The following is a 27,721-nucleotide window of genomic DNA, read 5'->3' on the forward strand; positions in this document are numbered from 1 at the left end:
GATGTTATATATAAAATAATATAGATGTTATTTCTTCTACTTCCCCTAATTAAAAAAAAAGTTAAGATCTCAGATTTTACATTCACTAAGTATTTTATATTTTATTAAGCTAAAGGAAAAAGCAAACAAAGCTGTCAGTGGCTATGTCAGAAACTATTAAAATACAAAAATAATCCCAGTCTTTCAGACTGTGTGGGAATCAGATATCCTAGCTGATCTGCATTCCACTGAAATTCAATTTTCAATCGCACTTCAGTACACTGTGTAAGACACTTCCAGCACGCAATTGTTAGTTTTACACCATCCTCAAACATGGTGATAGATGTTTGCTGCTAGATGCAACTTAGTGCAGGGCTTCTCTGCTGCTGCCTAACACACCAAAAACAATGATGTCTCTACCCAGCACACATCTACGTCATCGTGGAGCACTGAACAAAAAAGCATTTACCAATTTTCCCCTCCTTTGGGATATCAACCCTTCTTTCTCCCTGCAACAGTTATGGTTAGGGAATGCTGCTTTCCTCTTTGTTCCATTGCTCGTTTTCTCTCCATAACACACTTTCTGAAAGTAGTTTCATCTTTCGCACTGATTAAATGCAGTTGGACAGCAAGGAGTGTCTGTGATTAAGCGCATTGCTCAACAGCTGTTGTTGGACAGCTTTGGCAAGGCTCTCTAGGCTAGCTGGAGGGAAGAGCAAGAGGCACAGCAGAACCAGGAGACTGACTTGCACTGAAGAGTTACAAACCATCTAAATCCAAATTTAGGCTGAACAAGGGCTTTATATACTTTATCCATCCTTCTCAAGAAACCCTTTATGTAAACTGAATTAATCACGCATGATAAAAATAAATGAGGCTATGTCTGAAACATGGAAACTGGAGAGACAGAGACAAGATGAGAAACAAAAGCCAGACAGAAATAGAACCACAGATTAAAAAAGGCGCAAGGTTTAATTAAGCAGCTTATCATGGTACATAGTGTCTTGCTGTTGCTGAAATTAACGTTAACCCTCTACGTTCATCTCTCTGGGGCCTTTTAATCACTGTTGCTTGTAGAGAGAAAAAAAAAAAAACCGTAACACACTCACTGGCTGAATATACTCTTAGTGTAGGTTTGCTGAAGTCAGAGACACCACACCAAGACTTCATCCACCACCAGTATCTGGGAAGATCACCACTGACAAGAGTTCTGCTACATACAACGGCTTTTACACCAGGTCACATAACCTCCTCTCAGGACTGCAAATTAAATTTACTGTCCCATGGTAATTTTACATTGAGGAGAAGGGAAAGGAGAGAGAGCAGCTAATAAGATTTCTCAATTATTTCAAGCATGAAAATCTTTAATCCCCTTTTAAAACGTAAACAAGTGCACTGTGGGAGCAAAGAAATGGGAGACAGACAAAAGTTCTCTCTCAGATAAGGAGTATCTTGCTTTGACCAGGTAGCTGCCCAGACTTGGTTTCTGACTCTGAAGAGAGACGCATACTCAAAGCTATGTCTGTTTTTTTACTAGCATTTTTTCTACTGATGGGAGCCTTTTCTCTTCTGCGGTCTCAGCTGGCAGAACTAAATACTTGGTTGTCTCCTGCTGCTTCAGTTCTTTTTCTATTTTCCAAAGTACTACACACAAGCTTAAAGAAGCATGTGAATGAAATAATACAGACAGCAGTACAAAGTGTTACCAGCTGGGCACAAAAGACAATTTGTTAAAAATAAAATATTGCTCCACTGACCACCCAGAGCAGCTAGCATGATTTCTACTATTTAGAATAACACCCAGTGACAGCTGTTCTTCTAAAAGCCTCTCATCTTCAAACTATAGTTTGGATTATTTCATGTTTCTACCAGTTCACTTAATAAAAGCATGGGGGGGGGAGGGGAGGGGGGAAGTATCAGACCTACACTGTTTCCATGAGCCTCCCCATTTCATTTCCTATGCATTGGATCAAGTTTAAAAGATGACGTTAAAATCGGACCAAGCTCTGAGGCTAGAAACAGCTGAAAGGTTGAATGAATGGTGCCAAGTGTCATCTCTTTTATTTGTTAGCCCCCTAAAATGCTGGCTACAGTGCCACAGAAGGTAAATGGAAGGAATGTTGCGAAAAGTGAAGGGCAAAATATTTACTGAGAAAGGTACAATTAAAGCACTCATTCAGAAAACTGAGGATGCTCAGACAGAGTAGAAACTTCCCTCTCAAAAAAATCTGTATTTCACTCTGGACTCCATTATACCTTCCAACAGTTCAGGATGGGTCAGTGCTATGGGTATATTTAGCATGTCTTGCAATAAGAAGATACACCGTATGATATTAAAAATAGGCTGGAAAGGGAACTTAAGTCACCTAGTCCACTTCTTCGTCTAGAGCATGACCAACTACATCTATGTGAATCATGATTAACATTTATCCAAACTATTCTCAAAGTTCTCCAGTTATGGAGATTCCCCAGCCTTCACAACTACTCTGCTCTAGGGCATCACATTTTCATACTCATAAAAAAAAAATTACAATCTTTTATTAAAGATAAGTCCTTTGATCTCAACCCATTCATTGAAAATATGGGTAAAAGACTGATTTGTAACTCTGTGTAGTAGCTTTTTTACGCACTTGAAGACCTGAAGTTCTTCCTCCTGGCTTTTTTCTTTAGACTCACTAGTCCCAACTCTTTATCTTGCCTTGTAAGTTATGTTTGGTAGACGTCTATTCAGTCTTCTTTTTCTTCTTCTTTCCCCTGGAATGCCTCCAATGGCCCAATAATTTGCTAAAATTCTGTACTCAAAACTGGGTGTGGTATCTAATAGGAGTCTTATGAATACTGAGTAAAGAATGAGGACTTTGTGTCCTGCAGCTCAGTATCCTATTTCTACAAGCCAATATAGGGCTGCCCCGCTTCATAACTGCATCAAACTGTCAAAATAATAAACAGTTTGTGAGTCTCTATAGCTTCTAGATCATCTTCTCAAAAACTGTTCAGTACTCTCACTGTTTTCATTAGTAGTTGACTATTTCCACCTATTCATGTTAGCGCAAATGTGTTCCTATTAAATTGCATGGTATTTTGCCAATTAATTTCTCCCATTTGCCAAGATGACTCTGAATTCTAATTCCGCTCTCCAATATAGTTTTCAGATGACATGAAGCTAGGAAGGATGTCAGTTTTATAAACATACGGTCTATTGCATCATCCCAGTCATTACTGAAAAGCAACATGCAACAGTGGAGCCAGCGATCAGAATTTACAATTCTAGCCCCAAAAGCCAGCGTGCAGAAGAAAAAAGCTAATCATGAAGTTATTCTGTGTTGTTAAGGCATCTCCAGTTATGTCAGAAAACAGGATGCAAGGAAAGAAGTTCATCTAGACAATACTCAACCACTTACTACCAAGGCTAAGGATTTTTAGCTCTTTCAAATCATGTATCTGAGGAAGTGAGAGAGAGAGAGTATTGTGTTTTGGGTAAGGGATTTAATTCTTTATGTTCTCCCTGTCTAACAGCTTAGCACTTCTAACAAAAACATTTATTTTAAAAGAATCAACTGTCTGAACATATTATATGAGAAACTAAAAGAATGGTTTTACTTGTCTGCTGATTAATATGACAAGTTTGCTATTTGTTGTCTTAATCACAATAGGGGATACACATGAACAGAAAAATGTTCAACAACAGTATAATAAACGATACAGTGTTAAACATTTTTACCACTTGACTAACACTATTTTAAATTACTTGAAATTATTAATGTTTCTCAATTGGAATCCCAGCTCAGTCTGGGACATGCTTCAAATTCCACCAAGGACTTCCACTGCTCCATCTGGTTAACCACATCAACAGCACCTAAAATCCCTAAAACAGTTTCACTCCATCTCTGCAAGACATTCATGCATACTTCAAGCTTCTAGGCTGAAAAAAGAGAGTCAATTTTAAATCCCAAATGAACTGCAGCTAATAAATTCTCAACATACAACGTGAGAGATTACTTCAGATTCAGCAAGAGTGTTAAGGTAGCCTACAGATTTAACTGGCCTTCTGCCTGTGACTGTTCCTTAATAATTTTTATTTTGTATTTCCGAACAGATTAAAAATTTTCTCTTCCTAATGTAATTTAACAAACCAAAACATATAATACAAGCATTGACAAAAGCTATTCTGCTAAAACACACACTTTTAAAAAGTGCAGAAACAGTAAATTTCTTCTTTGGACATACAATACATAGCACAAGTAATTCCCATGAGTCTCCCAGTTTTCAGTTTGGTTTTTTTGTCAAAGAAAAGTCTAACAAAAATTTTTACACATAATGTGAGAACTCAAAACTACTTTAAAAACAATGCTATGACCACTAAATTAAAACTTAATTTGTCAGGAAAATATTTAAAAGCGTTCTCCATTCCTCCTCCTTTTAACTCCTATTGACCAGGCTGTCGCTAAGACTACTCCTCATGTCAGATTGGAAGACAATCCTGATGGCATTTCATTTGGCCAACTTTCTTAGCAATTCTCACATGATGCATGAAATATTACAGGAGGGGCAACAGGAGACAATCCACGCTATTCCCCAGTAAACCATACATCACAAACAACTGAAGAGAGGCAACGGTTGTGCATGGCAGGGATGGATTGCATGACCTCCATTTGAATTGAAGCACAATCCAGCCAGGCTGCGTGCACATAGCTTGATGTCTCAGCCAACAATCAGGTAAATCAGAGAAAGCATATCTTGCTTTTGAGTATGATAGGTAACCCAAACTCATAAGAACACATAAAAAAATTAATGAAACTGTTGGCTAGTATACACACCACAGTTTCTGTATATCACTAAATAGTGAAGTAAGAATGCAAAGAATAAAATAACAAGTCATCAAAAGACTTTTTTTTTTCTCTAACCAAGCATTTTTCTCACAGATATCCTTAGAAGAAATCACCACCAAAATTACAACTTAAGTACAAATACACAAGGTCAAAACATAGGCTTTTTGACAAATACAAGAGCAACCCTAAGCACCTTATACTTCCCTTCTTCTGTATTCCTCTTCTTTATATGGAAAAATTAAAACCATAGAGTTTAAGTGACATGCAAAAATACAGAAAACTAACTCTTTTAGATGACGATGGGAATGGTCAAAATATTACTCCAAGAACCTATTCACTTAGCTGCTCTGTAATATACTGATTATTTTCCTGCATAGTTTGAATGGCTCGTCAGACAATTTTACCCAACAAGGTAATAGGCTAGAAATCCCTAGCCACGTTTTCAAGTAGAAGCTGTGTAGAAAATTATGTTTTAACTCATTCTTCTGTTTGACAAACTTGTATTATCCATCTCTACCTTCCTTCAAGGTCCTAACACTTCTCACTTGCCAGAAATCATCCTTCAATTCTGAAGTAACAGACACATGTTTCATGTAAGAATTTTTACTCTTACGATGCCTTTCTTCCACCCATAAGGAACACTGTTATCTTTATGGGATAACCCAGACAATCTATAGGCAGAGATGGAGGAAAGGAAACACTAGCACTAGCATCATATGATAGTGTTGTGGGTTACTCCTCTTTAATAGGTGATTTTCATCAGCTCTAATGCAGAAAGTGAACACCTTTTAGCCTATGAACACTGCAGAGTGTTTTTCCTTCACAAAAGTAACTCTGTGGCAACCACCAACCTCAAGCTAATACATGGTATGCTTTCAGAAAGGCTGAAACTGGCACCAAGAAAAATTCTGTGCATGAGTATCAAATTTTACAGAAAATAAAACTTTCTTTTTAAACTGGGTCAAAGCTTTGAACAATCTGCAGAAGAGAGGCGAGCAAAATGTTTTCAGTTTGGAACAAACATAATTCCTTCATGAGCTATTAGATTTTAACAATCACCTCTGCTCCCCCATGGTATCAAGATTTTTTCTCTATTGCATACAGCTATTTTTAAGAGATTGAATATTTCCACGCCTCCTCTCTGAAGGTACTAAGGGCTAATCTCGGGCACTAACTCACACTAAGGGATGAATAATTTGCTCTCAGAACAGAGCAACACCTGGGACACTTACCTTATCGCTGTCGAGTGTGTTCTGTGAGGTTCGTGAGGCAATTGATATAGTATCAGGTTGGCTGCTACCATCTCCCTGACTGTCCAGGTCCTCGCCGTCTCTGCAAATAATTCAGTTTTTATTACAGTATTAGCACTGTGTTTGTAACATGTTAGTTCTTTACTTGCAACTCTAAAGAAAGGGCACCTAGACAGTGTGGCAATGAACACCAGCCAAACACAGTGATTGATGCAAAAATCAAATATTCAGCATTTAATACATTTTTCTATGCTTTAAAAGAACAGATTCATTTGCTCAAGGTCTACATCACATAGAATTAAGGCAACAACCAACCAGCCAGAACTATGTCACGAAACTTGGACAGCCACTTAGCCAAAGCTAGCAAGCAGAGTACTCAGTCACACGTTCTAAACTCCATGAAAGGAAATCAAGGACCTGAGTAACAGATGTAGAACTGTAAAACTCTAAAAATGTACAGCTATTCTGTACTGCAGTTCCAAATCCCTGAATGTACACAAGTCAGGGACTGTTCAGAGCAGAAATCTCAACAAATTCAGCATCGCAGGAAAATAGGAAATGAATTATAAGGTAAAGCTGGCCACAATGACTCTTGTTTTTGTCCGATTCACTGAAAGTCATTAGAAATTCAATACTACAGAGGAAAGGGTGCTGTTGTGTACCTAGAGATCTCTGATTATTTTAAATACTACTTACCTTCTTCCTTTCTGTTTTGTTGTTGGTGCCGTTTTGGGGATGTGGATTGGCTCTTTCAATGCTCCTTTCAGATGAATAGTCCTTTCTTGAATCACTTCCCGAATGTGTTTGATCCAGTCCTGTTTATTCTCTATACTGGATGCCTTTGATATGCAAAAGAAACAAAACCCCCCAAAGGACTGTTATAGCCGAGAAGATCCACAAATACAGTCGGCTAATAAACACAAAGAGGAAGGCATAAAGAATGACTCTGTGAATCATTTTTCAAAACTTGAACAGAGAAAAGGAAATTCATGCTAGTTGTTTTCATTTTGAATTGCCAACATTACTTTACACTTCTCAGCATTATCAATATTGTTCATTTAAAAAACATTTTATTTTAGATTTAGATTCTTTTTTCTAGTTATCTTTCATAAATTGAAGGCTAAAGCCCTGTATGCATCTTATGTGTGATGGGGTGCATTGACTGACTTAAAGAATTCCAGTAATAACACCGTGAACATTGGTATTTGGACTAGACAACCTTTAAAGGTCCCTTCCAACCCAAACTATTCTATGATTCTATGCCATGATTTGTCTGTGGCATTTCAGTTGTGCAGTCAGTTAGTGGCTGAAGTCTTCAAGCTATAGAATTCAATGGGATCAAACTTCTTCCTACTCTGATTTGTGAAAGCAAATTTGTTCAGTCCTTCAATAGGACACACAGATTCCCCTCTGCAGTCAAGCCATGAGCGTTAAATATGTATCACATCCTTTACACACAGAGGAAAATTATCTGTCAGCAGCTGTCCCTCTCAAAAGGGTAAGTCATCACTTGTTGCTTTCCCAACAAGTATGAACAACAACTAGAAGACTGTAGTATAGACTGTACAAGCACATCTGCTAAAATTACCTTGAGAACAATTTTGTTGTCCGAAGTTGGTGTCCTTCCAACCCATAGAGCAAACTTGCAGGGATCTCCTTCTACATGTTCTGTGACACCCAGTTCAGAAGTCTGGAATCAAGAAAATTTTTTTAGGATGATGAAGCATTTTTTTCTCAGAAGCCGCACAGGGATGCTGATATTCTAAATAATTGAGCTCTGCTATTTAAAGAGAATTTTAGAAGTTTAAGTCTAACATATGCTAGAGAGAATCCTTTATTCTGGTGGCAGTGGTGGGGTTTCTTCAAGAAAGGACAAACTGCAAGCTAAACACTTTTTCCTGTAAAGTAACAATAAACAATAGCATTTATAAATCTGAAATACCAAATGGCTTATTTTACATTTTTGACTTGACAATAAATCCTAGTAACTCTAAAAAAAAAAGGTGATTGGTAAAAAATAAGTGTTGGCTTCTCTCCTTGTTGATTTCCATCAGGGAACACTCATTACTTATTGTTTTTTATGTTTTCTCTCAGATAAGATATGCTTAAGAATTCTTATGATATCTTCTAAAACCGTGATGTCTTTTCTGCCAAAAAAGCCTTTCCTAGTGTGTTTCCTTCCCTCTGACACAGATGAAATAATTCAGAAATGCAGTCTCCCTAGAGGATTTTGTGGGACAACTACATTAACAATCAGTCTTTGGGAATGTTCTAATGTCAGACTTTAATAGCTAATTATCATCCAAAATATTTTCACTCTCCAACTGGAACAACATCTCAATCATGTGAACTGGCTTCCAGTTAAACAATTCATATAGGCTCTGCTCCAAAAAAAATTACAAACTAAGAAATATAGCTCAAATTACAAGAACCCTCACTCCAAAAGACAGCTGCTAAGCATTCTTACATTATAAGAAGCTGTATTTTTCGCCTTATACACATCATCACTAGCACATACACAGCTCATTACAAGAGATGTTGGATACACAGTACCTGACTAAGGGTAATTTTTTTTTGTCTCACTTGGATGCCAACTCATTTTGTTGTTTGGTTTTGTTGTTTTTTTCCCTAAAAAAAACCCAAACCAAAACCCAACCCATCTCTTTTTGGTAAAATGGATTCTTCTTCATTGAAATACTTAGAAGACTGTGATGCATTTTAAACTTGACTCTCCAACAACTCCTATGTGTGTTAAAAAGCTTGTGAAAACGTAATCCAACATTATATAACTCAAAGAAAATACACCCTACCGCACTGCCCAATATAAAGTCTGAATGCCAAGATAGTACAGCTTTTAGCGTTTATTTTTTAAAGCCTAATAAATTTAGAAGCCTGGTACACTTGTGAATATTATTAATTTTATAAGGGACAGCTGATGGACAATGCAGTTGAGGTCTGTACAGTAAGGAGTGGCAAAGCCGACATACGTTGTTCACTGTCCCTTTCAATGATGATGGTAGGCATCAAGTGAAATTAGTGGGAAGGAGTCAGGTTCAAAACTCTCCACACAGAGGTTGGCCTGTGCCTTATATGTACTTGAGCAACACAACTCTTTGCTGAAGGACATTGTAAATGCTAAAAGTCTGCATGAGGTCCAAGGACAAGCTCACGAAAGAGAAAACTGTTGTGGGTTACTGAATGCATAGAAACCACAATTAGGTGAGGAAGGCCCTGAACTGCCAGTTACTGATGACTGGAAGTTCCGAGTATTCTGGCAAAGTAACATCTGCTTGCCTTGTTCCCATAGCCCTCCTTAGGCATTTGGTTTTGGACACTATCTCTTGCCACAGGAGTTCATTAACACATTCTTCCACTAGTACAAGTCATTCCATTGAGTAACCTGTGCCAGAGAAACCATGACCATCATCATGCCCAAAGTAAAGAGAAGGACCTCACTTTTGTAACACCACCTTCCAGAGGCAGGAGAGAGATCTTTAGCTCAAATCAACATGCATATTTTCAACATCTGTATGAATGAATTTTCTAAAGACCAAACTATAAGAATTGCTATAATAGTAAGCTGCACTACAGAATATTTTGCCAAACAAAATATGAAGACAAAAAGATATGCTTGTATTTTAAAAATGAGGCACAATAAGAATCTTCAAGATTTCCAGCAATTTCTCTAGCACCCAAGGCTATTACTAAATTCTTGCCAGAGGAACTGACATCACAAGCTTATGGGACCCATTTTTCAGCTCTGTCTCCCCTTCCATGTAAGGCATTGGCAGCTGATGTTACCCTCCAGTACACCAGAAGTTCTTTGTATTTCAAGTTCTTGAGAGCACCAAAGAAATGTGTGATCAACAGAACAGCTGCAGCTGTTACCTGCTAGCTACCTTGTATCAGAAAAGAGTGCAAGTGTTGGAAAAGAAGTGGCAGAATACGCAAAGGAAGGTGGAGAAAAAAGAAGTTTTTTTGAACCAACCTGCTTTACCAGTTTGGACACAGAGGTGGGAAGGGGGAAAGAATGAAGGAAAAGGAGCTGAAGCAGGGAGAAAAGGCTCAGTATTTATACCATCTAGACTTAGTCATGTATCTCAATAGGATCAATAGAAGAATAATAATGTCTTTTAGAGTGTGATTCTGAGAAGTAAGTTCAAGTATTTGTTCTAAACTGTCTAGTAGAAAAGCTCATCTTGCCTCCAACAGATGCAGAAGCCGCCACGGGAGACTATTCTTACTTGGCTACCTAAATTTGCAGAGTATGAATAGTTCTCGCACCCAAGTCATCCAAAGAGACAGGAAGGGAAGAATATGAATTTCATGGTCACCTTTTGTAAAGCGTGCATGCTACAAATAAGGAAAGCAAGAGTGGATTTTTTTTTTTAAATGGGGAGAAAAACATTTCAACCTTTACAGCCTTACAGTAAACCATAAGCACTATCATTTTATTTACAAAATATTATTGTCTCAGTAGACATTCTGGAATGAACTTTTCCATAACAAGGAGTTCTTGCCTTTCCAGATAACTATGTGTAGAATATCCACCAAAATGAATCCTTAACATGGATATTACTAGTAAACGAGCATGATGAAGGCAGCTTGTCAACTCCTTCCAACCTTCTGCTTTATACAAATGAGCCCTAAAGAATTAGCAATCATACATATAATTAACACAAAATCAGTCCAGCCCAATCATGATTTTCCTGTGTTCTGACACACCAAGATTGGCATGTAGCCTTCAGTAGTTGCTTTCAGCCTACTCTTTCTCCTCAAAAGCATGACAGAGCAGCAAACTTGTAAGATTCAGTCTACTCATTCCAAGGCTGTTCTTTCAGTGCACTATAATAGTTGTTCAAGTTCTTCAGGCACATTTAAATCATCTGAGCTTAGTCACAGGCTAATCTAGACACTTTTCTAAATATGATCACTTGTTCTCCCATACTTACGAACAGTTTACTCTTGTAAATGTACTTGCTCCTTCCACTGGAGTCCTTTACTTCTTTACTGAAAACCAAAGACATCTCAAAAAGGAAAAGGTGCCTCTCTCTTCCCTTTCGAATTAGAGTTTTGGGGTCCCACACTTGGAAGGATTCTTGAAGGATGAGTTCTCCCTGAGATTCTATATTTTCATCAAAGCCTAAAAGCCCAGGGAGAGGAAAGATTCACCATGAAAAGTTGATATGAGGAAATTAAAAAGCACTGCTTTTTTATTAAGTGATCCATCCCCAAACACAGCTTGCAAAACATGGGATTCCAAGGAAGCAACACTAAAAACAAGACTTGATTTCAACACTGCAATATTCTAAACGTAACTGTAGCTCAAGTCTATTTCTAAATTTAGAGATCCAACTGTTAAGAAGTTTATCCACTCTTCTAGCGGTACTTCACCAACAAGGGACAGATCTCTCTATGCCAGCTTCTGGTAACCTCTTCTGTGATGAAAATTATTTCTCTTATAAGCTTTCTGCCACTGTACAAAGTGAGCAACTTGCCAGGACAGAGAGAGCACAGCAGGCTGTTCTGACATTGGCAAGCTCCCAAATGCCACCTTCTCTGGTGGTACACCTTCCCCACCATGTATGCAATGAGCACGCAAACATGTTTCAATAGGAGATGAAAAAAAATGGCAGCTTGGAACTGTTGCCATGTGATCAGCCTGCCATTGAGTCATTCTTAACATTGATTCACAATACAGAAATAGCAGCTGGATTAGTTGTCTTTAGACATAATGTAAAGATGAAGATTGAGAATATCAACAGTTTTAGTTTCATTGTAGTGGTAGAGTGTTCTCCCAGTTTAATACACAGCTTTAAAGTTGCAGGATAACAGAAATTAGTCTACCATACTCTCCTGAGTGGTATTAACTGCATTTTAAATACATACTGCTTGCCAATGTTCTCTGAACAGAAGAGCACAATCCTTCTGAAGAAAACAACAGTTCCAACCGTTCTAAACAGGGCAACAGTATGGAGAGCAGCAGAGGCAAGTTGCATCAGGATGTTAATTTAAAATCCTCCAGAGACATAAAGAGGAAATGTGTTCACTCACTATATTTGCCTAACATGGGATGACTCAACGATGCACGCATGATTTGTTACGAAACCAACTTATGTAAAAGATTAGGATATTCTCCAGAGTCACATTCCCAGTGTTAAAAGATTATTACCAATGCTGGTCAGCATTTACACTAACATCATCTCCTGAACAAAGCATTTGGAACTGATCCTGCCAACTGACCAACATTGCTATTGTTTAAGATCAGGGAAGAAAGGTGATTTTGAGCATTCATATGATCGAGGATCACATATCAAACCAAGATAAGTTTTACAGCAACTTGTATGATATTGGAAATTCCATGACAAACTTCATTTTACTACTAGAAGGTAGAGAGGAGGAAAACGAATATTGACTAAAAGCACCTATAAATCTTTATTCAGCAGCTGCAAGGTAAGGAGGCTTTGCTTTCATCTCAAAAAATTTAAATGCCAAAGAAAAACACCTTTATTACTGAATGTATAATGGCGCCACCGTACATGATTTTGGCAGAAGGTTGTTCTAAGCACATAGAAGCAATTACATCCAACCTCCACTGTCTGCTATGAACATGATTATGCTATTCTGGCTAAGGCTCAGGCTAAATTGGCTTATGCTGACATTTTACTGCCAGAATAGACATTTCATTTCAACCAGAAGTCTGTTATGGAACAGGCAGCAAACAGATGTGAAAACGACAGATTTCTTGGAGACAATTACTTGATACATAAATCACAAAAATCACCTCTAATACACTTACGCTCCTCATATAAAGAAGCCAAGGATACTGGTTGGAATATGTAGTCAAAGCTATCGTATCTGACCATTCACCTATTACATTTTAGGCGAGTAGTGGAAAACTTTGTTAGCCTACATGTTTTTCAGATCTGCACTGGCAAAACTATAGATCAGGATGAAAGAACATTTAAAAATTTTAAAGAATTGTACCAGTCATCTGTCATGATTCATTTTCCTAAGTAAGTTTGCATTTTATATACTTCCAAATAAAAGGCATATAAAATAGAAACCCAGAGATAAGAAAATATTCACATTCTTCAGATCTTCTCAACATATAGTAATAAAAGAAGTTATTAACTGAAGTTAATCTATAGCATATGACTGAATTGGAAAGCCAGTTTGAATCCTACCTTCCAGCATGCTGAGGTGCATGGCATCATTGGCTCGTTTTGGCACACTAAGCATCACCTCCAGGCCATCCTTAATCTCACCTTTACCTTCTTCACAGCACGTGAGCAGCTCCTGCAAGACAAGCAAACATGAGTACTCTCTATCATGTGTTTCTACACTGATACGATAGACAAACCAAACACTACTTCTAACAAGCAAAGAATCACTTTTGGCATGCAAAATCTTTTTGAACGTCTTACTCCACCAGTGACATGACAGCATACTTTGTATTTATCATGATCTGTTCTTCAAGGAGCAGCCCAAGCTTTCAGTTAACCACCTCTACTTTACACAAGATCATCCGCTTAACAAGAAGTCTTTAAAAGTTACATTACAGACAACATTTTTTTCTGGCAAGCACAAACACAGCTATCAGATGCAGTGCTACATCAACGCCCAGAACAACGCAGCTGCCAAGCCCTGAAGATGGTGGAAAGCAGGACAGCACCAAAGCACCGTCCTTGCGCCCCTCGTATCAACCTGTGCTCCACTGCACCAAAGATGTGCTCTGTACTTCTGCTGATAAGAGGATTTACATTGTTTCATTTCAAGTATTCAATGAATTGCTCTATTCAAATTTTTTTGTCCGCAGGATGCTTTTAACTGCGTGAAGACAGAATACAAACAAGCATTAACTAATGGACAGAAGTTAGAGAATGGAATATGCTGAAACACTGTAGTGGAATTTGGGGCAATGCAGTTCCCCGCCCATTGAACATCCGACAGGTATTAACACAACAGTGCCTGAGCTAGCATTCAAATTCCCTCACACCTTTTAAGCATTTGAACAGTATCAAGATAAAATATAGCTTACGTAACCAAAAGGGCATATTATGTTCCTTCTACTATTCAAAAGGCCCATTTAATTAATTCCCTCAGGTTAAGTTCCCTTCTCCTTTTCAAAGGGAAATCCAGGTGATTCCTACTGTTATCATCATTACACTATTTTTATTTAACTGCCAATACAACCATCACAGAAAAGCACTATATCACACTTAAATTTTGCATGACAACTCCACAGAAAAGTGAGTGTTAAGTAAATATCCTCCAGGAGGCACAGAAGAGGAGCAGCTCCAATACCACTTGCAAAAATAAGCAGAACTTCTAGAACTATAAAATGTTACAGGTATCGTTCAAGTTTTGGGCTCTCCATCTTTACATGTTTTACATCTCTTTGCTTATAGGGGGGAAAAAAAAAAGAAAAAGAAAACCAGCAACCACCACATAAATCCATTTTGCTATGCAGCAAAGCCATCTGGCCCTGCAAAGACTGGCAAAACTGATCTATCCCATCAATTCAATAATGTATCAGCTAAGGCATATTTATATTTTTTTAAAAATAATTGTTGGAATCAATACCCCAAATTTTTTGAAACAGCACAGCCTACAGTATTTCTGTAAGTTATAACTTAAGTTGCACCTTTTTGCAATAGAAGAACATACAATATGCTTCAGTTAAAAATGACACTTATTTCCATCCCACTTAACCTGAAATAGCCTGCAATGTTTTTCAGAAATTTTAAAAAACAATCATCCATTGCAGTTCTCAAGTAGAAAGGGGAGACACAGATCAGCTACAGTGCTTTTGTAGGCAACTATTAAAAAACAAGCAAGGCCACCTAACAGAGACCCAGCACAGTTCAAGAACACTGCTGCTCAGTCAATAAGACATCTGTTCACCGAGTGAAAACTCTAACTACAGGTTTCCAAAAGTTCTGTTTATTTTAATAGCTACTGTTTACTTGACATTTCCAAGCAACATTACAAGAACTGTTTGTGCGACAGGTCTACAGTTACTCGGTATGTGTGTATATATACACACATAAATATTTAGATATTTTATAGATATTTTATATTATAGTTTTTTAGATATATAAATAAATATATACAGTACTTAATGCCATAAACATAGCTAATGGTTTGCCAAAATTTTCTGCAGAAACCATTACAAATATGTGCCTGTCTATATTGCCATGAATTACTTTTTTACTCTGGGAATGCAAATTATATTTTCTAAGTAAACATTACTAGTGAGGTATCTTTTCTGATTTCCAGGAATCTGTGCAAAATGTTGCCTATTTAAGCCTTCTTTCATTTTCAGTGGTCTCCTAAAAAAATCTCTCAGCAATATTTGAGGCTGCCCAGGATGCTGTAGTCTCAGAATGCAGAGTAAAAAAAGCCCTCCTGAATTCAGCAAGAGCTTTGCCTTCTTAAGAACAGCAGAATCAGATGAAGAACTTTGAATTAATACTGACCTTTAAAAGAAGCTGATATTTTGTTATCCTTTGGACAGGTTTGATAAGGTAAGAGGAGATAGAGTTGGCCAGTCCATGCCGTTGTTGTATCTCCTACATGAAAAACACAAACATTTGAGGACTGTGAGCACCAACACTCAGATATAGACTGCTTTGAGGGCTATGCAATAATATACATTAACTACAAACTCTATTTCAGCGAGGAGAAATAAAAAAAAAAAAAGATAAGATGACAAGCTATTCCAGCCAAAGCAAATGGTTATGTTGTACATTTGCCTGATCACTTTGTATAAACAAAAGATTACCACCTCCAAGGGTACCTGTGAAGCGTTTCAACAAACCTAAACGCATATAGGAATGATTAGGGATATTGAACATGTGGCCATTGCTTTTTTTTTCCCTTAATAAAAATCTGTATTTCTTTTGTTACTCGCAAGAGAGAAAATAAAACAAACTTCAGTGTTCCCGGGAGCAGCCAGGACTATTGCACGAAGGCTGAGGTGGAGGTGTTGTAGCATCACCTGCTAGTTTACCTGTTCGTAGTCACAGACAGCATTTTCCCCCACAAGAGGGAGCACATTTTCTAACTAGAGGAAAGCAGCTACGGAACACTTAGGTAGAAAACATCCACTTAAAAACAAAAAAAGAATGACCTCCACAAAACTAAAGGAGAAAAATAGAATTAGATGATAATTAGATAGGATAATTACATTGCAAGTACTGATCACGGTTTAACTTCAGGGCCAGTGTTTGTCACTTACCACAGTATCAGATACATTTTAACCACACAATTTCAAACAGCAAGTTACATGCCATAGCTAAGTACTTTCTAACCATGATTACATATCAGAAATTCCCAAGATGTGATACACTTGACATCTGCACATGATCCACTAGCGGACAATGGAAGCTCTCGAAGTTACCAGAGCACAGAATTAGGTCTTCACACTTCTAATGCACTTTAGGTGGCTTACGGGATGGAGAGCTCTGGATACACTGGTTAAGAAAGAGGGATTAAAGAAGGAGGTGGCAAGAATATATTTCTAATACAGTTTTATCAGAGCCCTTTATTATTTTTTAAAACAGTATTTGCTAAATTTTATTTGAAATTTTTTTGTCATATCTACCTGATTTCCTGTAACGTATCTGCTCTCCTTCAAGCACTGAAAACTTAACAGATGTTTCACAGTAAGGCTTTACCGTACAATGTTTAGAATCCCTATCTCCTTCATGATAGACTTTTGAAGTTAACCCCAAGAGCTTCAGGGATTTCTTGTTTGTTTGTTTGTTGTTACGTCCTTCCCTCTACTTCTACAAACAATTCTAAAAAAAATTGTGGTGTCATTACACAGCTGGTGGCTCAGCACAGTGGAGCAGGAAACAAAAAACGGTAGAGAGCACTGTAATCACCTGATCTCCTCCTATGACCAGGTAACCTGCCTAGTGGATGAGGGAAAGGCTCTGGATGTTGTCTACCTGGATTTTAGTAAAGCCTTTGACACTGTCTCCCACAGCATTCTCCTGGAGAAACTGCCTGCTCATGGCTTAAACAGGTGTACTCTTCTCTGGGTAAAGAACTGGCTGGACAGCCGAGCCCAGAGATTTGTGATGAACTGAGTTAAATCCAGATGGTGGCCGGTCACAAATGGTGTTCCCCAGGGCTTGGTTTTGGGACTCGTCTTGTTTAATATCTTAAAGATATTTAGTATCTTTAATATCTGGATGAGGGGATCAAGTGTTCCCTCAGTAAGTTTGCAGATGACACCAAGTTGGGTGGGAGTGTTGATCTGCTGGAGGGCAGGAGGGCTCTGCAGAGGGATCTGGACAGGCTGGATCCATGGGCTGAGGTCAGTTGTATGAAGTTTAACAACGCCAAGTACTGGGTCCTGCACTTGGGTAACAACAACCCCATGCAACACTGCAGGCTTAGGGAAGACTGGTTGGAAAGTCACCCAGCAGAGAAGGACCTGGGGGTGCTGGCTGACAGCTGGCTGAACATGAGCCAGCAGTGTGCCCAGGTGGCCAAGGCGGCCAACAGGATCCTAGCCTGTATCAGAAATAGTGTGGCCAGCAGGAGTAGGGAAGTGATGGTTCCCCTGGTACTTGGCACTGGTGAGGCCGCACCTTGAATCCTGTGTTCAGTTTTGGGCCCCTCACTACAAGAAGGACATTGAGGTGCTGGAGCGTGTCCAGAGAAGGGCAACGAAGCTGGTGAGGGGTCTGCAGCACAAGTCTTATGAGGAGCGGCTGAGGGAACTGGGGTTGCTTAGTTTGGAGAAGAAGAGGCTGAGAGGAGACCTCATTGCTCTCTACAACTACCTGAAAGGGGGTTGTGGTGAGGTGGGTGTTGGTCTCTTCTCCCAAGTAACAAGCGATCGGATGAGAAGAAATGGCCTCAAGTTGTACCAGGGGAAGTTTAGGCTAGATATTAGGAAAAATTACATTACAGAGAGAGTGGTCAAGAATTGTCACAGTCTGCCCAGGGAGGTGGTGGAGTCACCATCACTGGAAGTGTTCAAAAAACGTATGAATGTGGCACTTCAGGACATGGTTTAGTGGGCACAGTGGTGTTGGGTTGATGGTTGCACTTGATGATCTTAAAGGTAATTTCCAACCTTAATGATTCTATGAATTGAATCATCTGCAAATACACGTTCAACCAAAGCACCCTAGCAAATGGATGGAGTCCTTCAGTGTGGCCAAAATTCCCCACCTAGTGCAGTTCCCTAAAGCCTCAAGCAGCTGCTACCTTTTGGTCTTTTCTTAAGCAGATTATTACATGTAGACCAAGTAACCCAGGAACTAAATAAGCAAGGTGAGTGGTTTAGAAGCTCTGAACAATGCCAGTCAATTGAATTACCACTACATTCGATTACAATTTAAAGGTGCTCCAACAAATTTAACAAAGATTTCCATCTTTATTATAACAATGCAATCTAAGCACATGAAAATGCTAAGATTTGCAGAATGTGCTTGTGAAAGCTGAAGTTTCACATCTCAGCTGTTGCTGCGAGAACCTGCTTCCAGTTCTGAACTACTCTGATATGACAGCAACTTTTTACATTTGATTTGACAGCTTTATGAGACCAACTGAGCAATGTTAAGTTAACCATGTGAGATGTGTGATTGATTTTCTTAAACTGACACTAAATTGCAGCATTAGTACCACAAAACTTGCATTTTCTTAAGAAATTTAGGCACTCAGCATAACTGCAAGTACATGATTCAAACTGACAAGGCATACTTTTAAAGATGGACACAAAGTACTTACATCAAAGTATGCTCCTGCATGTTCTAATATCAGCTGGGTAGAATCTGGCTTATTTTTACAGTAAGTAACATACATTTGGAATTTGTCTGCCTGCAGAACAAAATGCAAATTTATATAGGTTATCAGAAAGCGTAATTTCTGTCTCAAGAAGTTTTTACACAGCTATCAGAGAGCATACCTTCTCTCTCAAGAAATTAAACTATACGAGATTATTTTCCCATTCAAGCTGGCAGGGCAAGAAAACACATCAGGCAAGTAAAACTGAAAACAATAGCAACGTATGCAAAAGTTGATTATTTGTAGCTAAGACAAAGATACCAAACCAAACCTGAATGCAGGTTTAGGCAACTTGCATAACTTCAAGAGCAGCTAAGCATTGGCATCTCACAGCAGTGCCTTAATTTTTTTATCCCAGCTAAAGTTACACACATTTTTACTCAAATTTGAAGGAAGAGGTACTTTTACAAAATTTACAACTTAAAAAGGAACCTGAGAGCAAGAATCTATTCCTTCATGCTTCCTATCCCCCTTGTTACATCTAAACGTAAGTCTGACTTCATTACCCAGGTAACGAAGCAGTGTCCAACATCTTCTGGTAACTGTTCGTATTTTTCCAGCTCCTTGAGGAATATACTATGGGTAGAAAAGAAACAAACAGTACAAGGCACATGAAACATTTTCATTAGAGCAGGTGGTATTGATCTATTGTCTGTGAATAAAGGCAGTTAGAAAACTTGCTGTAATTCATACCAACAAGCACGAGTTAAAGAAATTAAGATAACAGGAATAGATAAAAATATGTAACAACAGAACTAATATAAAACATAATTCAATAAAAATTCTGATGTGAAGATCAGAAATTGATCCAGCAGACATGCAGTTAATACATAAGAGTAAACAAATTTAATAACTACTGTTGTTCTCCATAAAGAAGGTTTCCTACTGTTTCAGTTTGAAGAAAAGTTTAGCCTTCATCTTAAGGGAAAACAGAGGTGACTTGCATTTTGGATGCTCAAGTTAACACAAAGCATACAAAAGAATGTAAAATCAGGTCTGGAATATGCTAGGTATATTTCATTACTTAAAAGAATCATAACCCAATACAAATGCCAATGAATTAACAAAGACGGGAAAGACTTCTGTACACACATCTGCCTAGGAACCATTCTGTTCAGAAGAAATGTAGTGGACAAGCCTCTTTCATGCTCTGTCCTCATATAAATGTAAAAATGGTGGGGCGTTTCCACAGAAGCTTTGAAGAGCCAGTGATGAGGAGGGAGCCCTACTGTTTCCCACTAACAGTCACACTTGGACATCAGGAATGAGGGTTCTGAAGGAATGACAGTCTTAAATTGATGTTTCTGCTATACCTGTATTCTATTGAGTTCAGTGGTTTCCATCTCTTTAGGACAACTGGAAAACCTACAGCAATTTTAATGTATCCAAGTAACTTCTTAAAACCTGAAAATGTCTGAGACTGAAAAAGACAGTTTCTCATGGTGTATCCTTTAGATTTTCTTATGGAGAAGTGTCCATTATTCACACGCACAATATTTTTGCTAGGAAATCCCTCAGTCATCATTTGTATTTAGCAATAATATGGAAATAGAAGACAAGTCACTCACTTATTGTGGAACTCATAGATTTCCTGCATGTTTCCAAAGATAATGTGTTCTTTGTTTACAATACCAGGTGGTATCTCCTCGACTCCGCTTGTCATTTCCCATAGGTATGTCTGCCCAGAACAAAAAAGATGCATGAAAAGTCATGGTGAACTCTGAACAGAAGCACCCAGGTATCTGTAAGCATGCATTCCGGGAAAGAAATCACCCAATGATCACGCAGCATCATCATCATCTGCAACTGTGACAGTACCTGTTGTGTCAAATATACCTTGTGATTTTGACAGTAAATTCCAAGTTCTAAAACTGACAATTTAACACAGTCCCGGAGGCTTCATCATTTAAAATGCACAGTGTTCTTGACAACCTCTAATGCTTCAGGATACTCCCTATCAAGGTCATGTCTGCAGCCTAGAAATTCACGCTTTGTGCAACAGCTAACACTGAACATTTCTTGCTTCACTATAACAATTACTGGGCACTTTTCCATGGAATCTCTCTGAATTTCTATTCAAAAAGTCAGCTAGAAGCACAACATGTGATACAGATAACAAGAGAACTAACACAAGCTCTTCTCTATTGCTAGCAAAGCAAATAAAGTAAACCCCTCCTTCTTCCCTCCCCTCTCTAGAAGAAAAAACACCCACATGTTTACGAATTGGGAAAAGAGCAAATGCTGAAATTCAGTACTGACAAAAGCAAAACATAAAGGATGAACTCCAAAGTGGCTGTTATCAGATGTATTCTAAGTTTCTTCTTGATAGCAGAAAAGATACTTAATTCGGTCCTATGACTGCAGACCAATCATGTCAGCTCTTAAAACCAGAAAGAAACAGAAAGCAACAGATTGAATCCTGTCTTCAAAGATGAGTGGAAAAAAAAAAGAAAAAAAACTTACATCCATGCATTCCCGGAGGTCTCTTACGTAAGCCTTTTCTGTCTGAATTAGCTCAGCCATAATGAACCTTAGGTGACAACAGAAAGAATAATCAAATCTCAGTCTGTTAGATCATTATGAATGCATAATAACCAGGATATATCTTTCTCTTCATCATCTTTTGCCTTTTCCAGTGCTGCAAGAAAAATCTGAGAACTGAAATGTGAAGAGAGACAACAGATGAAGGAAACATAAGAGGTGACATCCCTCCATTACTAACCAGTGCAAAAAGAAATGGGGAAGGAGATGGAATTTCTTCCTCAAATGTTTTTCGCTCGCTACAGTCATTTAACTGTTGTCCTCCCTCCTCCCCTTACACATTTATTTCACATTATTTCTAAAAAGAAAAAAAGCATGTTAAAAGAAGTCTAACAGTTTTGCAAGTTTAAGATTCTGACATGCTAGAATTGTCTGTGAGAACAAGCATGTGAATAAAAGGCAGTAGGAGCTACTGAGTAATATCACTCTCTTTTTACCATTTAGCCAATTTCTAAGCTGCCAGACAAGCCATGACAGTTGTTTCATTATCAGGATTGATTTATGCATTCTCATTGATTAAAAAAAAAATAAATTTATTACTCTTTCCTGCGGGCAGACTTTCGTTTTTCTTCATTAAGCTCATGAGCAGCATCGCGTAGTTTCACCTCTGACCCAGGGACACTGGCTGGGATTATATCCAGCTGCAAGCTTTTGCTCTTTATTAAAAAAAGGAAGAATTGATTAAGGAAGGAGACAGGAAAAAACAATAGTTAAATCAAATGCAAGCAAAGCTTGTTTGTCTGTTATCACACTCAAATTTCTCTTACCGATTTATTGGAATCGGAGGAAATACCCAGAGCTTTCTCTAAAGAGGTCCTGTATTTCTCCATGCGCAGGGAAAAGTCTCTGTACCTCTTATCCACTGCTGTGACACATTTTTTAATCTCTGTTGCGTGAGCATGCCCTTTTTCACAAAAGCCATCAGCCAGCTGTATCAACAACTTCACCCTCTCTTTGGTTTGCTATAAAAACAGGAAAATATCAAAGAGTTACTAGATCTACCTGTTATGAAGGGGGTCATTTTGCTTAACCAGCTACCAAGTGCAGTTGGAGAAGCCATCAAAGGAGCTAGCTTCCTCTTCTCTCTTCCCAGAACTCCTTTAAACAGGTACCTTTTTCTTAATAAAAATAGCACAGGTTGAATATAGGTTTCCTTGGGTTTTATTATTATTACATGACTAGAAACAGGTTGTTGATTTTCCTTTGAAAAATGTGCTCTATATCTAACCCAGACATTAAATTCTGCTAGGCAAGCTTTTCAGAGCATGGGTATTCTCACATCAATATAAAGGGGTTTTGATACCAAAGAGGATATTTTGTTTATTACCACTGAAGCACTGGTATTGCACCTAGCCCACAGTCTCAAGATCTACTTCCTTTAGATATCACTGAAATATTGAGATGGAGATAAGTCTTGTTAGATGTTTTACACTTCAACAGATAAAGACTATATCCTTTAGATCTTTTTTATATTCCGTTATGTTGTCATACAGTTGTTTGAGAGGAACGAAGAAAACCAGTAGCCACCATCAAATCTGTAAGTGCTTTTCCCAATTAACAGGCTGCCTAAACCCATGCACTTTCTTTCATGTAGATCATAAATCATCCAGAATGGATGCGTTTATACCTCCGCCTCTCTCTCTCTCACTCTGATACCATGACAGAGTAAAAGTGTACTGTCAGGGTCCTTGGTAACAGCAGAACAGTCAATAAGAACTTGACTTTTTTATGTCAGCTGGAAAGTCAACAGTTTGCCCCCCCCCCCCCCCTTTTTTTTTAAGTCTTTTTCTTTCCTAACGGTCCCTCATCTGAGCATTTCTTCTCACTATGGAATTAGCAAGGGCTAATACATCCTCCCAATAGGTAGCAAAACGCCAAGGGAGTGGCACTAACAACATCCTTTCAAAAGGGGCACCCACGTCATCTGCTGACTGACAGAGGAAACAAGGGGGGCAGTGGTGTTCTGCATGCTGGAAAGCATCCAGCAAAACAACGGCTGGAGCAAAACTCAGAAGGAAGAAAATCCAGGTTTGAAAAGCAAAAGCGATCTCTGTTCTTTCTGGATTCTCTTTTCTCCCTTCCCACTCCAAGTGGGACCAACTCCACCTCCAAGTCTCTTCTCTTCTGAGGTGGTCCTTCAGACAAATGAACCTTTGCTTACTTTCTTGGGCTCTACTATTTCTCTATGAAGATTGGAGAGCCAAAATGTGGAAACAGGTGACAGTTTGAACAGGTGACAAAACAAAACACAGAGACAGACAAGGTTACGTAAGGTCAGGTACTTCAGCCATGCACCGGTTGCCTTTCACATGTGAAAACTTTTAAGCCTCACAAGTTTCATCTGCATCTCTGTTACGCCTCCAGAGACATTAGAATAACATAATGCTCTCATGACTCAAAAAGTTACAGCAGAATCACAGAGTATTTTAATAAAATGAGTAACATAACAAGTAAAGCTTTAATTTTTTTTACTGTCTGCTCATTAAATCACAGTTGAATAGTAGTGTGCCTTGTTGTATTTTACATCCTAAATGAACACGCAGTAATCAATAGACATGAGGATATAAAAGAGGAAATCAAAGGCCCTGCAAGGTTTGTAGGTTTTTTAAAAAACATTTTTAAGCTATCTCACTACATTCTGTCATGAGAAATCAATTGCATATAGCGCTGATGGAGCTCCTGTTGTTGAAGGAGCACCAAGGAACACTGTAACAGTGATTATCTTCTGATTGTCTTTTGGTTTATTCTGTTCCCAGCAGAAATACAGAGAGAAAGCCACTGCAAGTAAATAAATCTTGATGGACACATCTTCAGGGGTTTTTTTTCCAGGGAGGAAGGAATTCGGGTTTGTTTGCATTTTTTACATCTTAAATAATTTTATTTATTTTACCTTTGCTGTGATCTGAAATTCTTCATGTTCTTTTAACAACTCTTGAGTGTGCTGGATACTGGAGCCAGTGGAAGTATGTGTAGATAAATAAAACTCTCCGTTGTCATGAATCCATTCCAGAGCCTAAATAAAGCAATAATGAAGGAACAGTAAGAGAGAAAGCAACATACTTTTGCCAATAGAAACCACCTGTAATCAATATTTCACAAACACAGACTGGCCACAAGTAAATTTTATTCTGTCACTTGTGACAATAATCTAATCCCTCTACAATATCAAACCATTCGTAACTCCAAAATAATTCACTTAGTATATGAAGCAATGCTTGAAGAAAAACAACTGACACGTGAAACTGAATACTTCAGGGAAGTCCACTACTACAGGACTATAGAAGTCCACTATTAAAAGGTTCTCACTGTCTAGGTCTACAGTTTTGTTAGTATGCTTCCCAATTGAGCAAAAATCGCTTTTTTTGGTACAACATGGGACAGCTGTACTCAGAAATATGCATTTTCCGACTTGAAAAAAACGTACATAAAACTGCCAAATGTGTAGGATAAACTTTCCAAGCACATAGGATTTGACTATCATTTCACTCTTAAGTTGACATGTATTCCAGTCTCACAAAGTATGGTCTGTAGTTACATGTACTCCTAGAAATTAAACCTGCAGCAGAGGAGGAAAGACGTTAAATCAATGAATACATGTAGAGGTAGTAAAAGACAAGAACTAAGAACACAATCTAAAATTGTTTCCCTTGCACATCTTGGCACCTTACTCTCTCGCTATTATGAACCATGCTGACCCAGGTTATTATCTATGTCCTACCCACATCAGTATTTGCTGCCCTTTTAAGCATAACTCAGTGGTTGTAAGGAATCACTGGCTCCCTGGCTACTAGAAAAAGAAGTCCTCTCAAACTGCCACGTAATAGTAAAAATAAAAAACTGAAGACTGACAGGCTATTACAGCAGTATGCAGAGGCACATGAACTTAGAAACTTCTTTGTTCTCACAAAGTCAATATCAGATGTTCAGAGTTTAACACAGCTTGCTTAGAACTGCCTTGTATCTTCTGTGTCTTCGGTAAATATATACAGCACTAGACAGAAATTTAATAGCCCAAGACAAAAAGTAGTAGATGGCCAGTGGGTCCTCATTTTTCCTTGTATCTCTTGTACATGCAGTTTACCCTTTTATCTATCCACATTACCAAGAACAGGAACGTTTTTATCCTGGTGGACAGTAGGTATGTATTTTTCAAGAGCATATCCTGACACTGAATCAGAAAAGGCGTCATCTGTATTATAATTCCATCAATAATTTAAGTTCATCAAGGCTGTTACTGAACAACTTCGAGTCTCTTCCTTCCACTTAGGATGCTTTTGCCTCTTTCTACTCTTTCTGAGTAGAAAGTCTTCAAAATTCAACATTGAACGTGAATGCTAGGATGCCATTTACCTAGTCACATATTAGTGCAGATGCAAGCCTGATGAGATGGGCCTGTACTTCTCAAGCGTCACTGATGGAAACAAACCAACACCTCTTGGACTAGTGTCAGAAAAGGGACATTTCAGCCAACCACCTGGACGATGCCCCTTGTCATTCTGATGTCAATCTTTGCAAGTGAAGACTGATAAGGACAAGCAGCATGGCTATCACTGGTATTACAAAAAACATTTATTTTGATACTTCTTGCTTTTAACTTTTTAACCTCCACCTTTTTTTGGTGGGCTTATGACCCAATGCTGGAATGAACGATAAACAAAAAAAACCCTTCCCCTCCCCAAATGTTGCTCTTTCATAACTTTCTGGCAGCTCTCCAGAGCCACAACATGACAGGAAGTCCACCTTGATATTAATTCCTACAGTTTAGATCAGTTCTCATTTCATGTGAGGATCGGGATTGTATGTTGGAGACACATATCACCATAAAAGAACTGGAAAAACCAATTTAGTGACCAGGTGAGCCTTCAACTCTGGAACAATGTGAGACTCTGCCATTTCCCAAACTACTATGGGTTCCCGTAGCAGGGCATCAAGTTCTGAAAGCACAAAGAATGGGTTTTTCCAACTTCCAAACAAAAATCTAAATGAAAACAGCAACATTTCCATTTTCTGGCTAATCAGTGTGGAATCCTATACCCTTTGTGGTGACTGAACTGGTGATTGCTGAAAAAGGGGATTTACAAGGAAAATGCTGACAGATCTTTATCTCCAGTGTTTGACTGTTAGTCAGTAATCTCTATACAAAAGCAAGTAGGTCATGTGTTTGGCAGAGGTTGGAATTAAGTTTATTCAAAAATGGGGTGGGGGGCGGGGAAAGGGTGCTGCTGTTGCTTTAAAGAGGTATTAATCTTTAACTTCACTCCAAGATTTATCTTGCATTACTTCGTGAAATCATGAAAGACAAGCTTTAGAAAATCTTTCGAGATCAAAACAGACCACTACTATTTAAGCCTCTGTCTACAGTGGCTGTCAGAAAGAAATAAAAAATTAGTTTTTCTGAGTCCTTTAAAGTAAATCTAATTATATATCACACTATGGGTGTTGTGGCCTTTTCTGCAGAACAGGAACAGATAGCTTCCTTTCTTTGTCCTATATCCAGTTAAAAAAAAAAAAAAAGTAAAACACCATTGCAGATCATTCCAGTTACTAATTCTGCCTTGGAACCCCCTACTTATTTTTATGGCTTGTGTTTTGATTAGTAAAGTGGCTTTTTTTGTGTGTGGTGGTTACTTAGTAGTTCTTTGCAGACTGATAAATTCTGCAAAATACAGAGAGGTGGGTCTATCATGCAAAAAATCATGAAAGCAAGTACACGCAGAATTGCAGAAACTTTCCAAAGTCATTCAGTTATTATTGTTTAATGAGTTATCCAACTTGTCAGTTTTCTAGAACTGCCAATCAACTTAATTAGATGTTTTTTCCCTCCAACATCAGAGAAAAATGTTGCTGCCTGTTATTTCCCTGGTCAAATTATTGTGTGTGTAAAAGTTAACAAGCGTAACAATTTGTCAAACACAAGCTTTCAGAAACGAGATTCACCAGTACCAGATCAAGCTGGCAGAAACAAGACACTACACAGCAGTAAAGACATCCTGTCTCAACAGATTTTGTTGTTCTGTGTTAAAGGAAAAGCAATTAATTTAATTTACTTTCTATTTTAATCATTGATCTTTCAGCCATTTGAAATATTGAAGTCAATGGCAAATTTGTCATTGTGGGACAAGTCAGTGTATGTCAAATCTCGATCACACTGAAGGGGATTTTTATATAAGACCCTCACCTGTTTGGCACTTCTTTCAAACACCACATACTGTTGGCACTGATCAAGACGTCTTTTACGCATGGTCCAATAATGCAGCACACGGTTCTCCCTCTGGAAGAGTTCATTCAAGATATCTGAAGAAATTAAAATAG

At 38.3% G+C, this 27,721-nt stretch overlaps 1 protein-coding gene across 1 annotated transcript in view; it reads right to left on the bottom strand.

Moving 5' to 3' along the window:
- Positions 1-6,040: 6,040 nt before the first annotated feature.
- The window catches only part of LOC104619863 (triple functional domain protein), a gene marked incomplete at both ends in the record, with an annotated part of 39,330 nt that continues 17,649 nt past the window's right edge, over positions 6,041-27,721 (bottom strand). Inside the window, 14 exons of the mRNA XM_010285894.1 lie at positions 6,041-6,140; positions 6,755-6,897; positions 7,647-7,748; positions 11,011-11,201; positions 13,246-13,357; positions 15,541-15,633; positions 18,812-18,901; positions 19,375-19,444; positions 20,437-20,546; positions 21,332-21,398; positions 21,950-22,065; positions 22,177-22,371; positions 24,300-24,422; positions 27,588-27,703. Coding sequence (XP_010284196.1) covers positions 6,041-6,140; positions 6,755-6,897; positions 7,647-7,748; positions 11,011-11,201; positions 13,246-13,357; positions 15,541-15,633; positions 18,812-18,901; positions 19,375-19,444; positions 20,437-20,546; positions 21,332-21,398; positions 21,950-22,065; positions 22,177-22,371; positions 24,300-24,422; positions 27,588-27,703 — 1,628 coding nt within the window. The remainder of the gene's footprint in view (positions 6,141-6,754; positions 6,898-7,646; positions 7,749-11,010; positions 11,202-13,245; positions 13,358-15,540; positions 15,634-18,811; positions 18,902-19,374; positions 19,445-20,436; positions 20,547-21,331; positions 21,399-21,949; positions 22,066-22,176; positions 22,372-24,299; positions 24,423-27,587; positions 27,704-27,721) is intronic.

This window comes from Phaethon lepturus, unplaced genomic scaffold (genome assembly GCF_000687285.1).
Source record: "Phaethon lepturus isolate BGI_N335 unplaced genomic scaffold, ASM68728v1 scaffold12174, whole genome shotgun sequence".
Taxonomy (NCBI): domain Eukaryota; kingdom Metazoa; phylum Chordata; class Aves; order Phaethontiformes; family Phaethontidae; genus Phaethon; species Phaethon lepturus.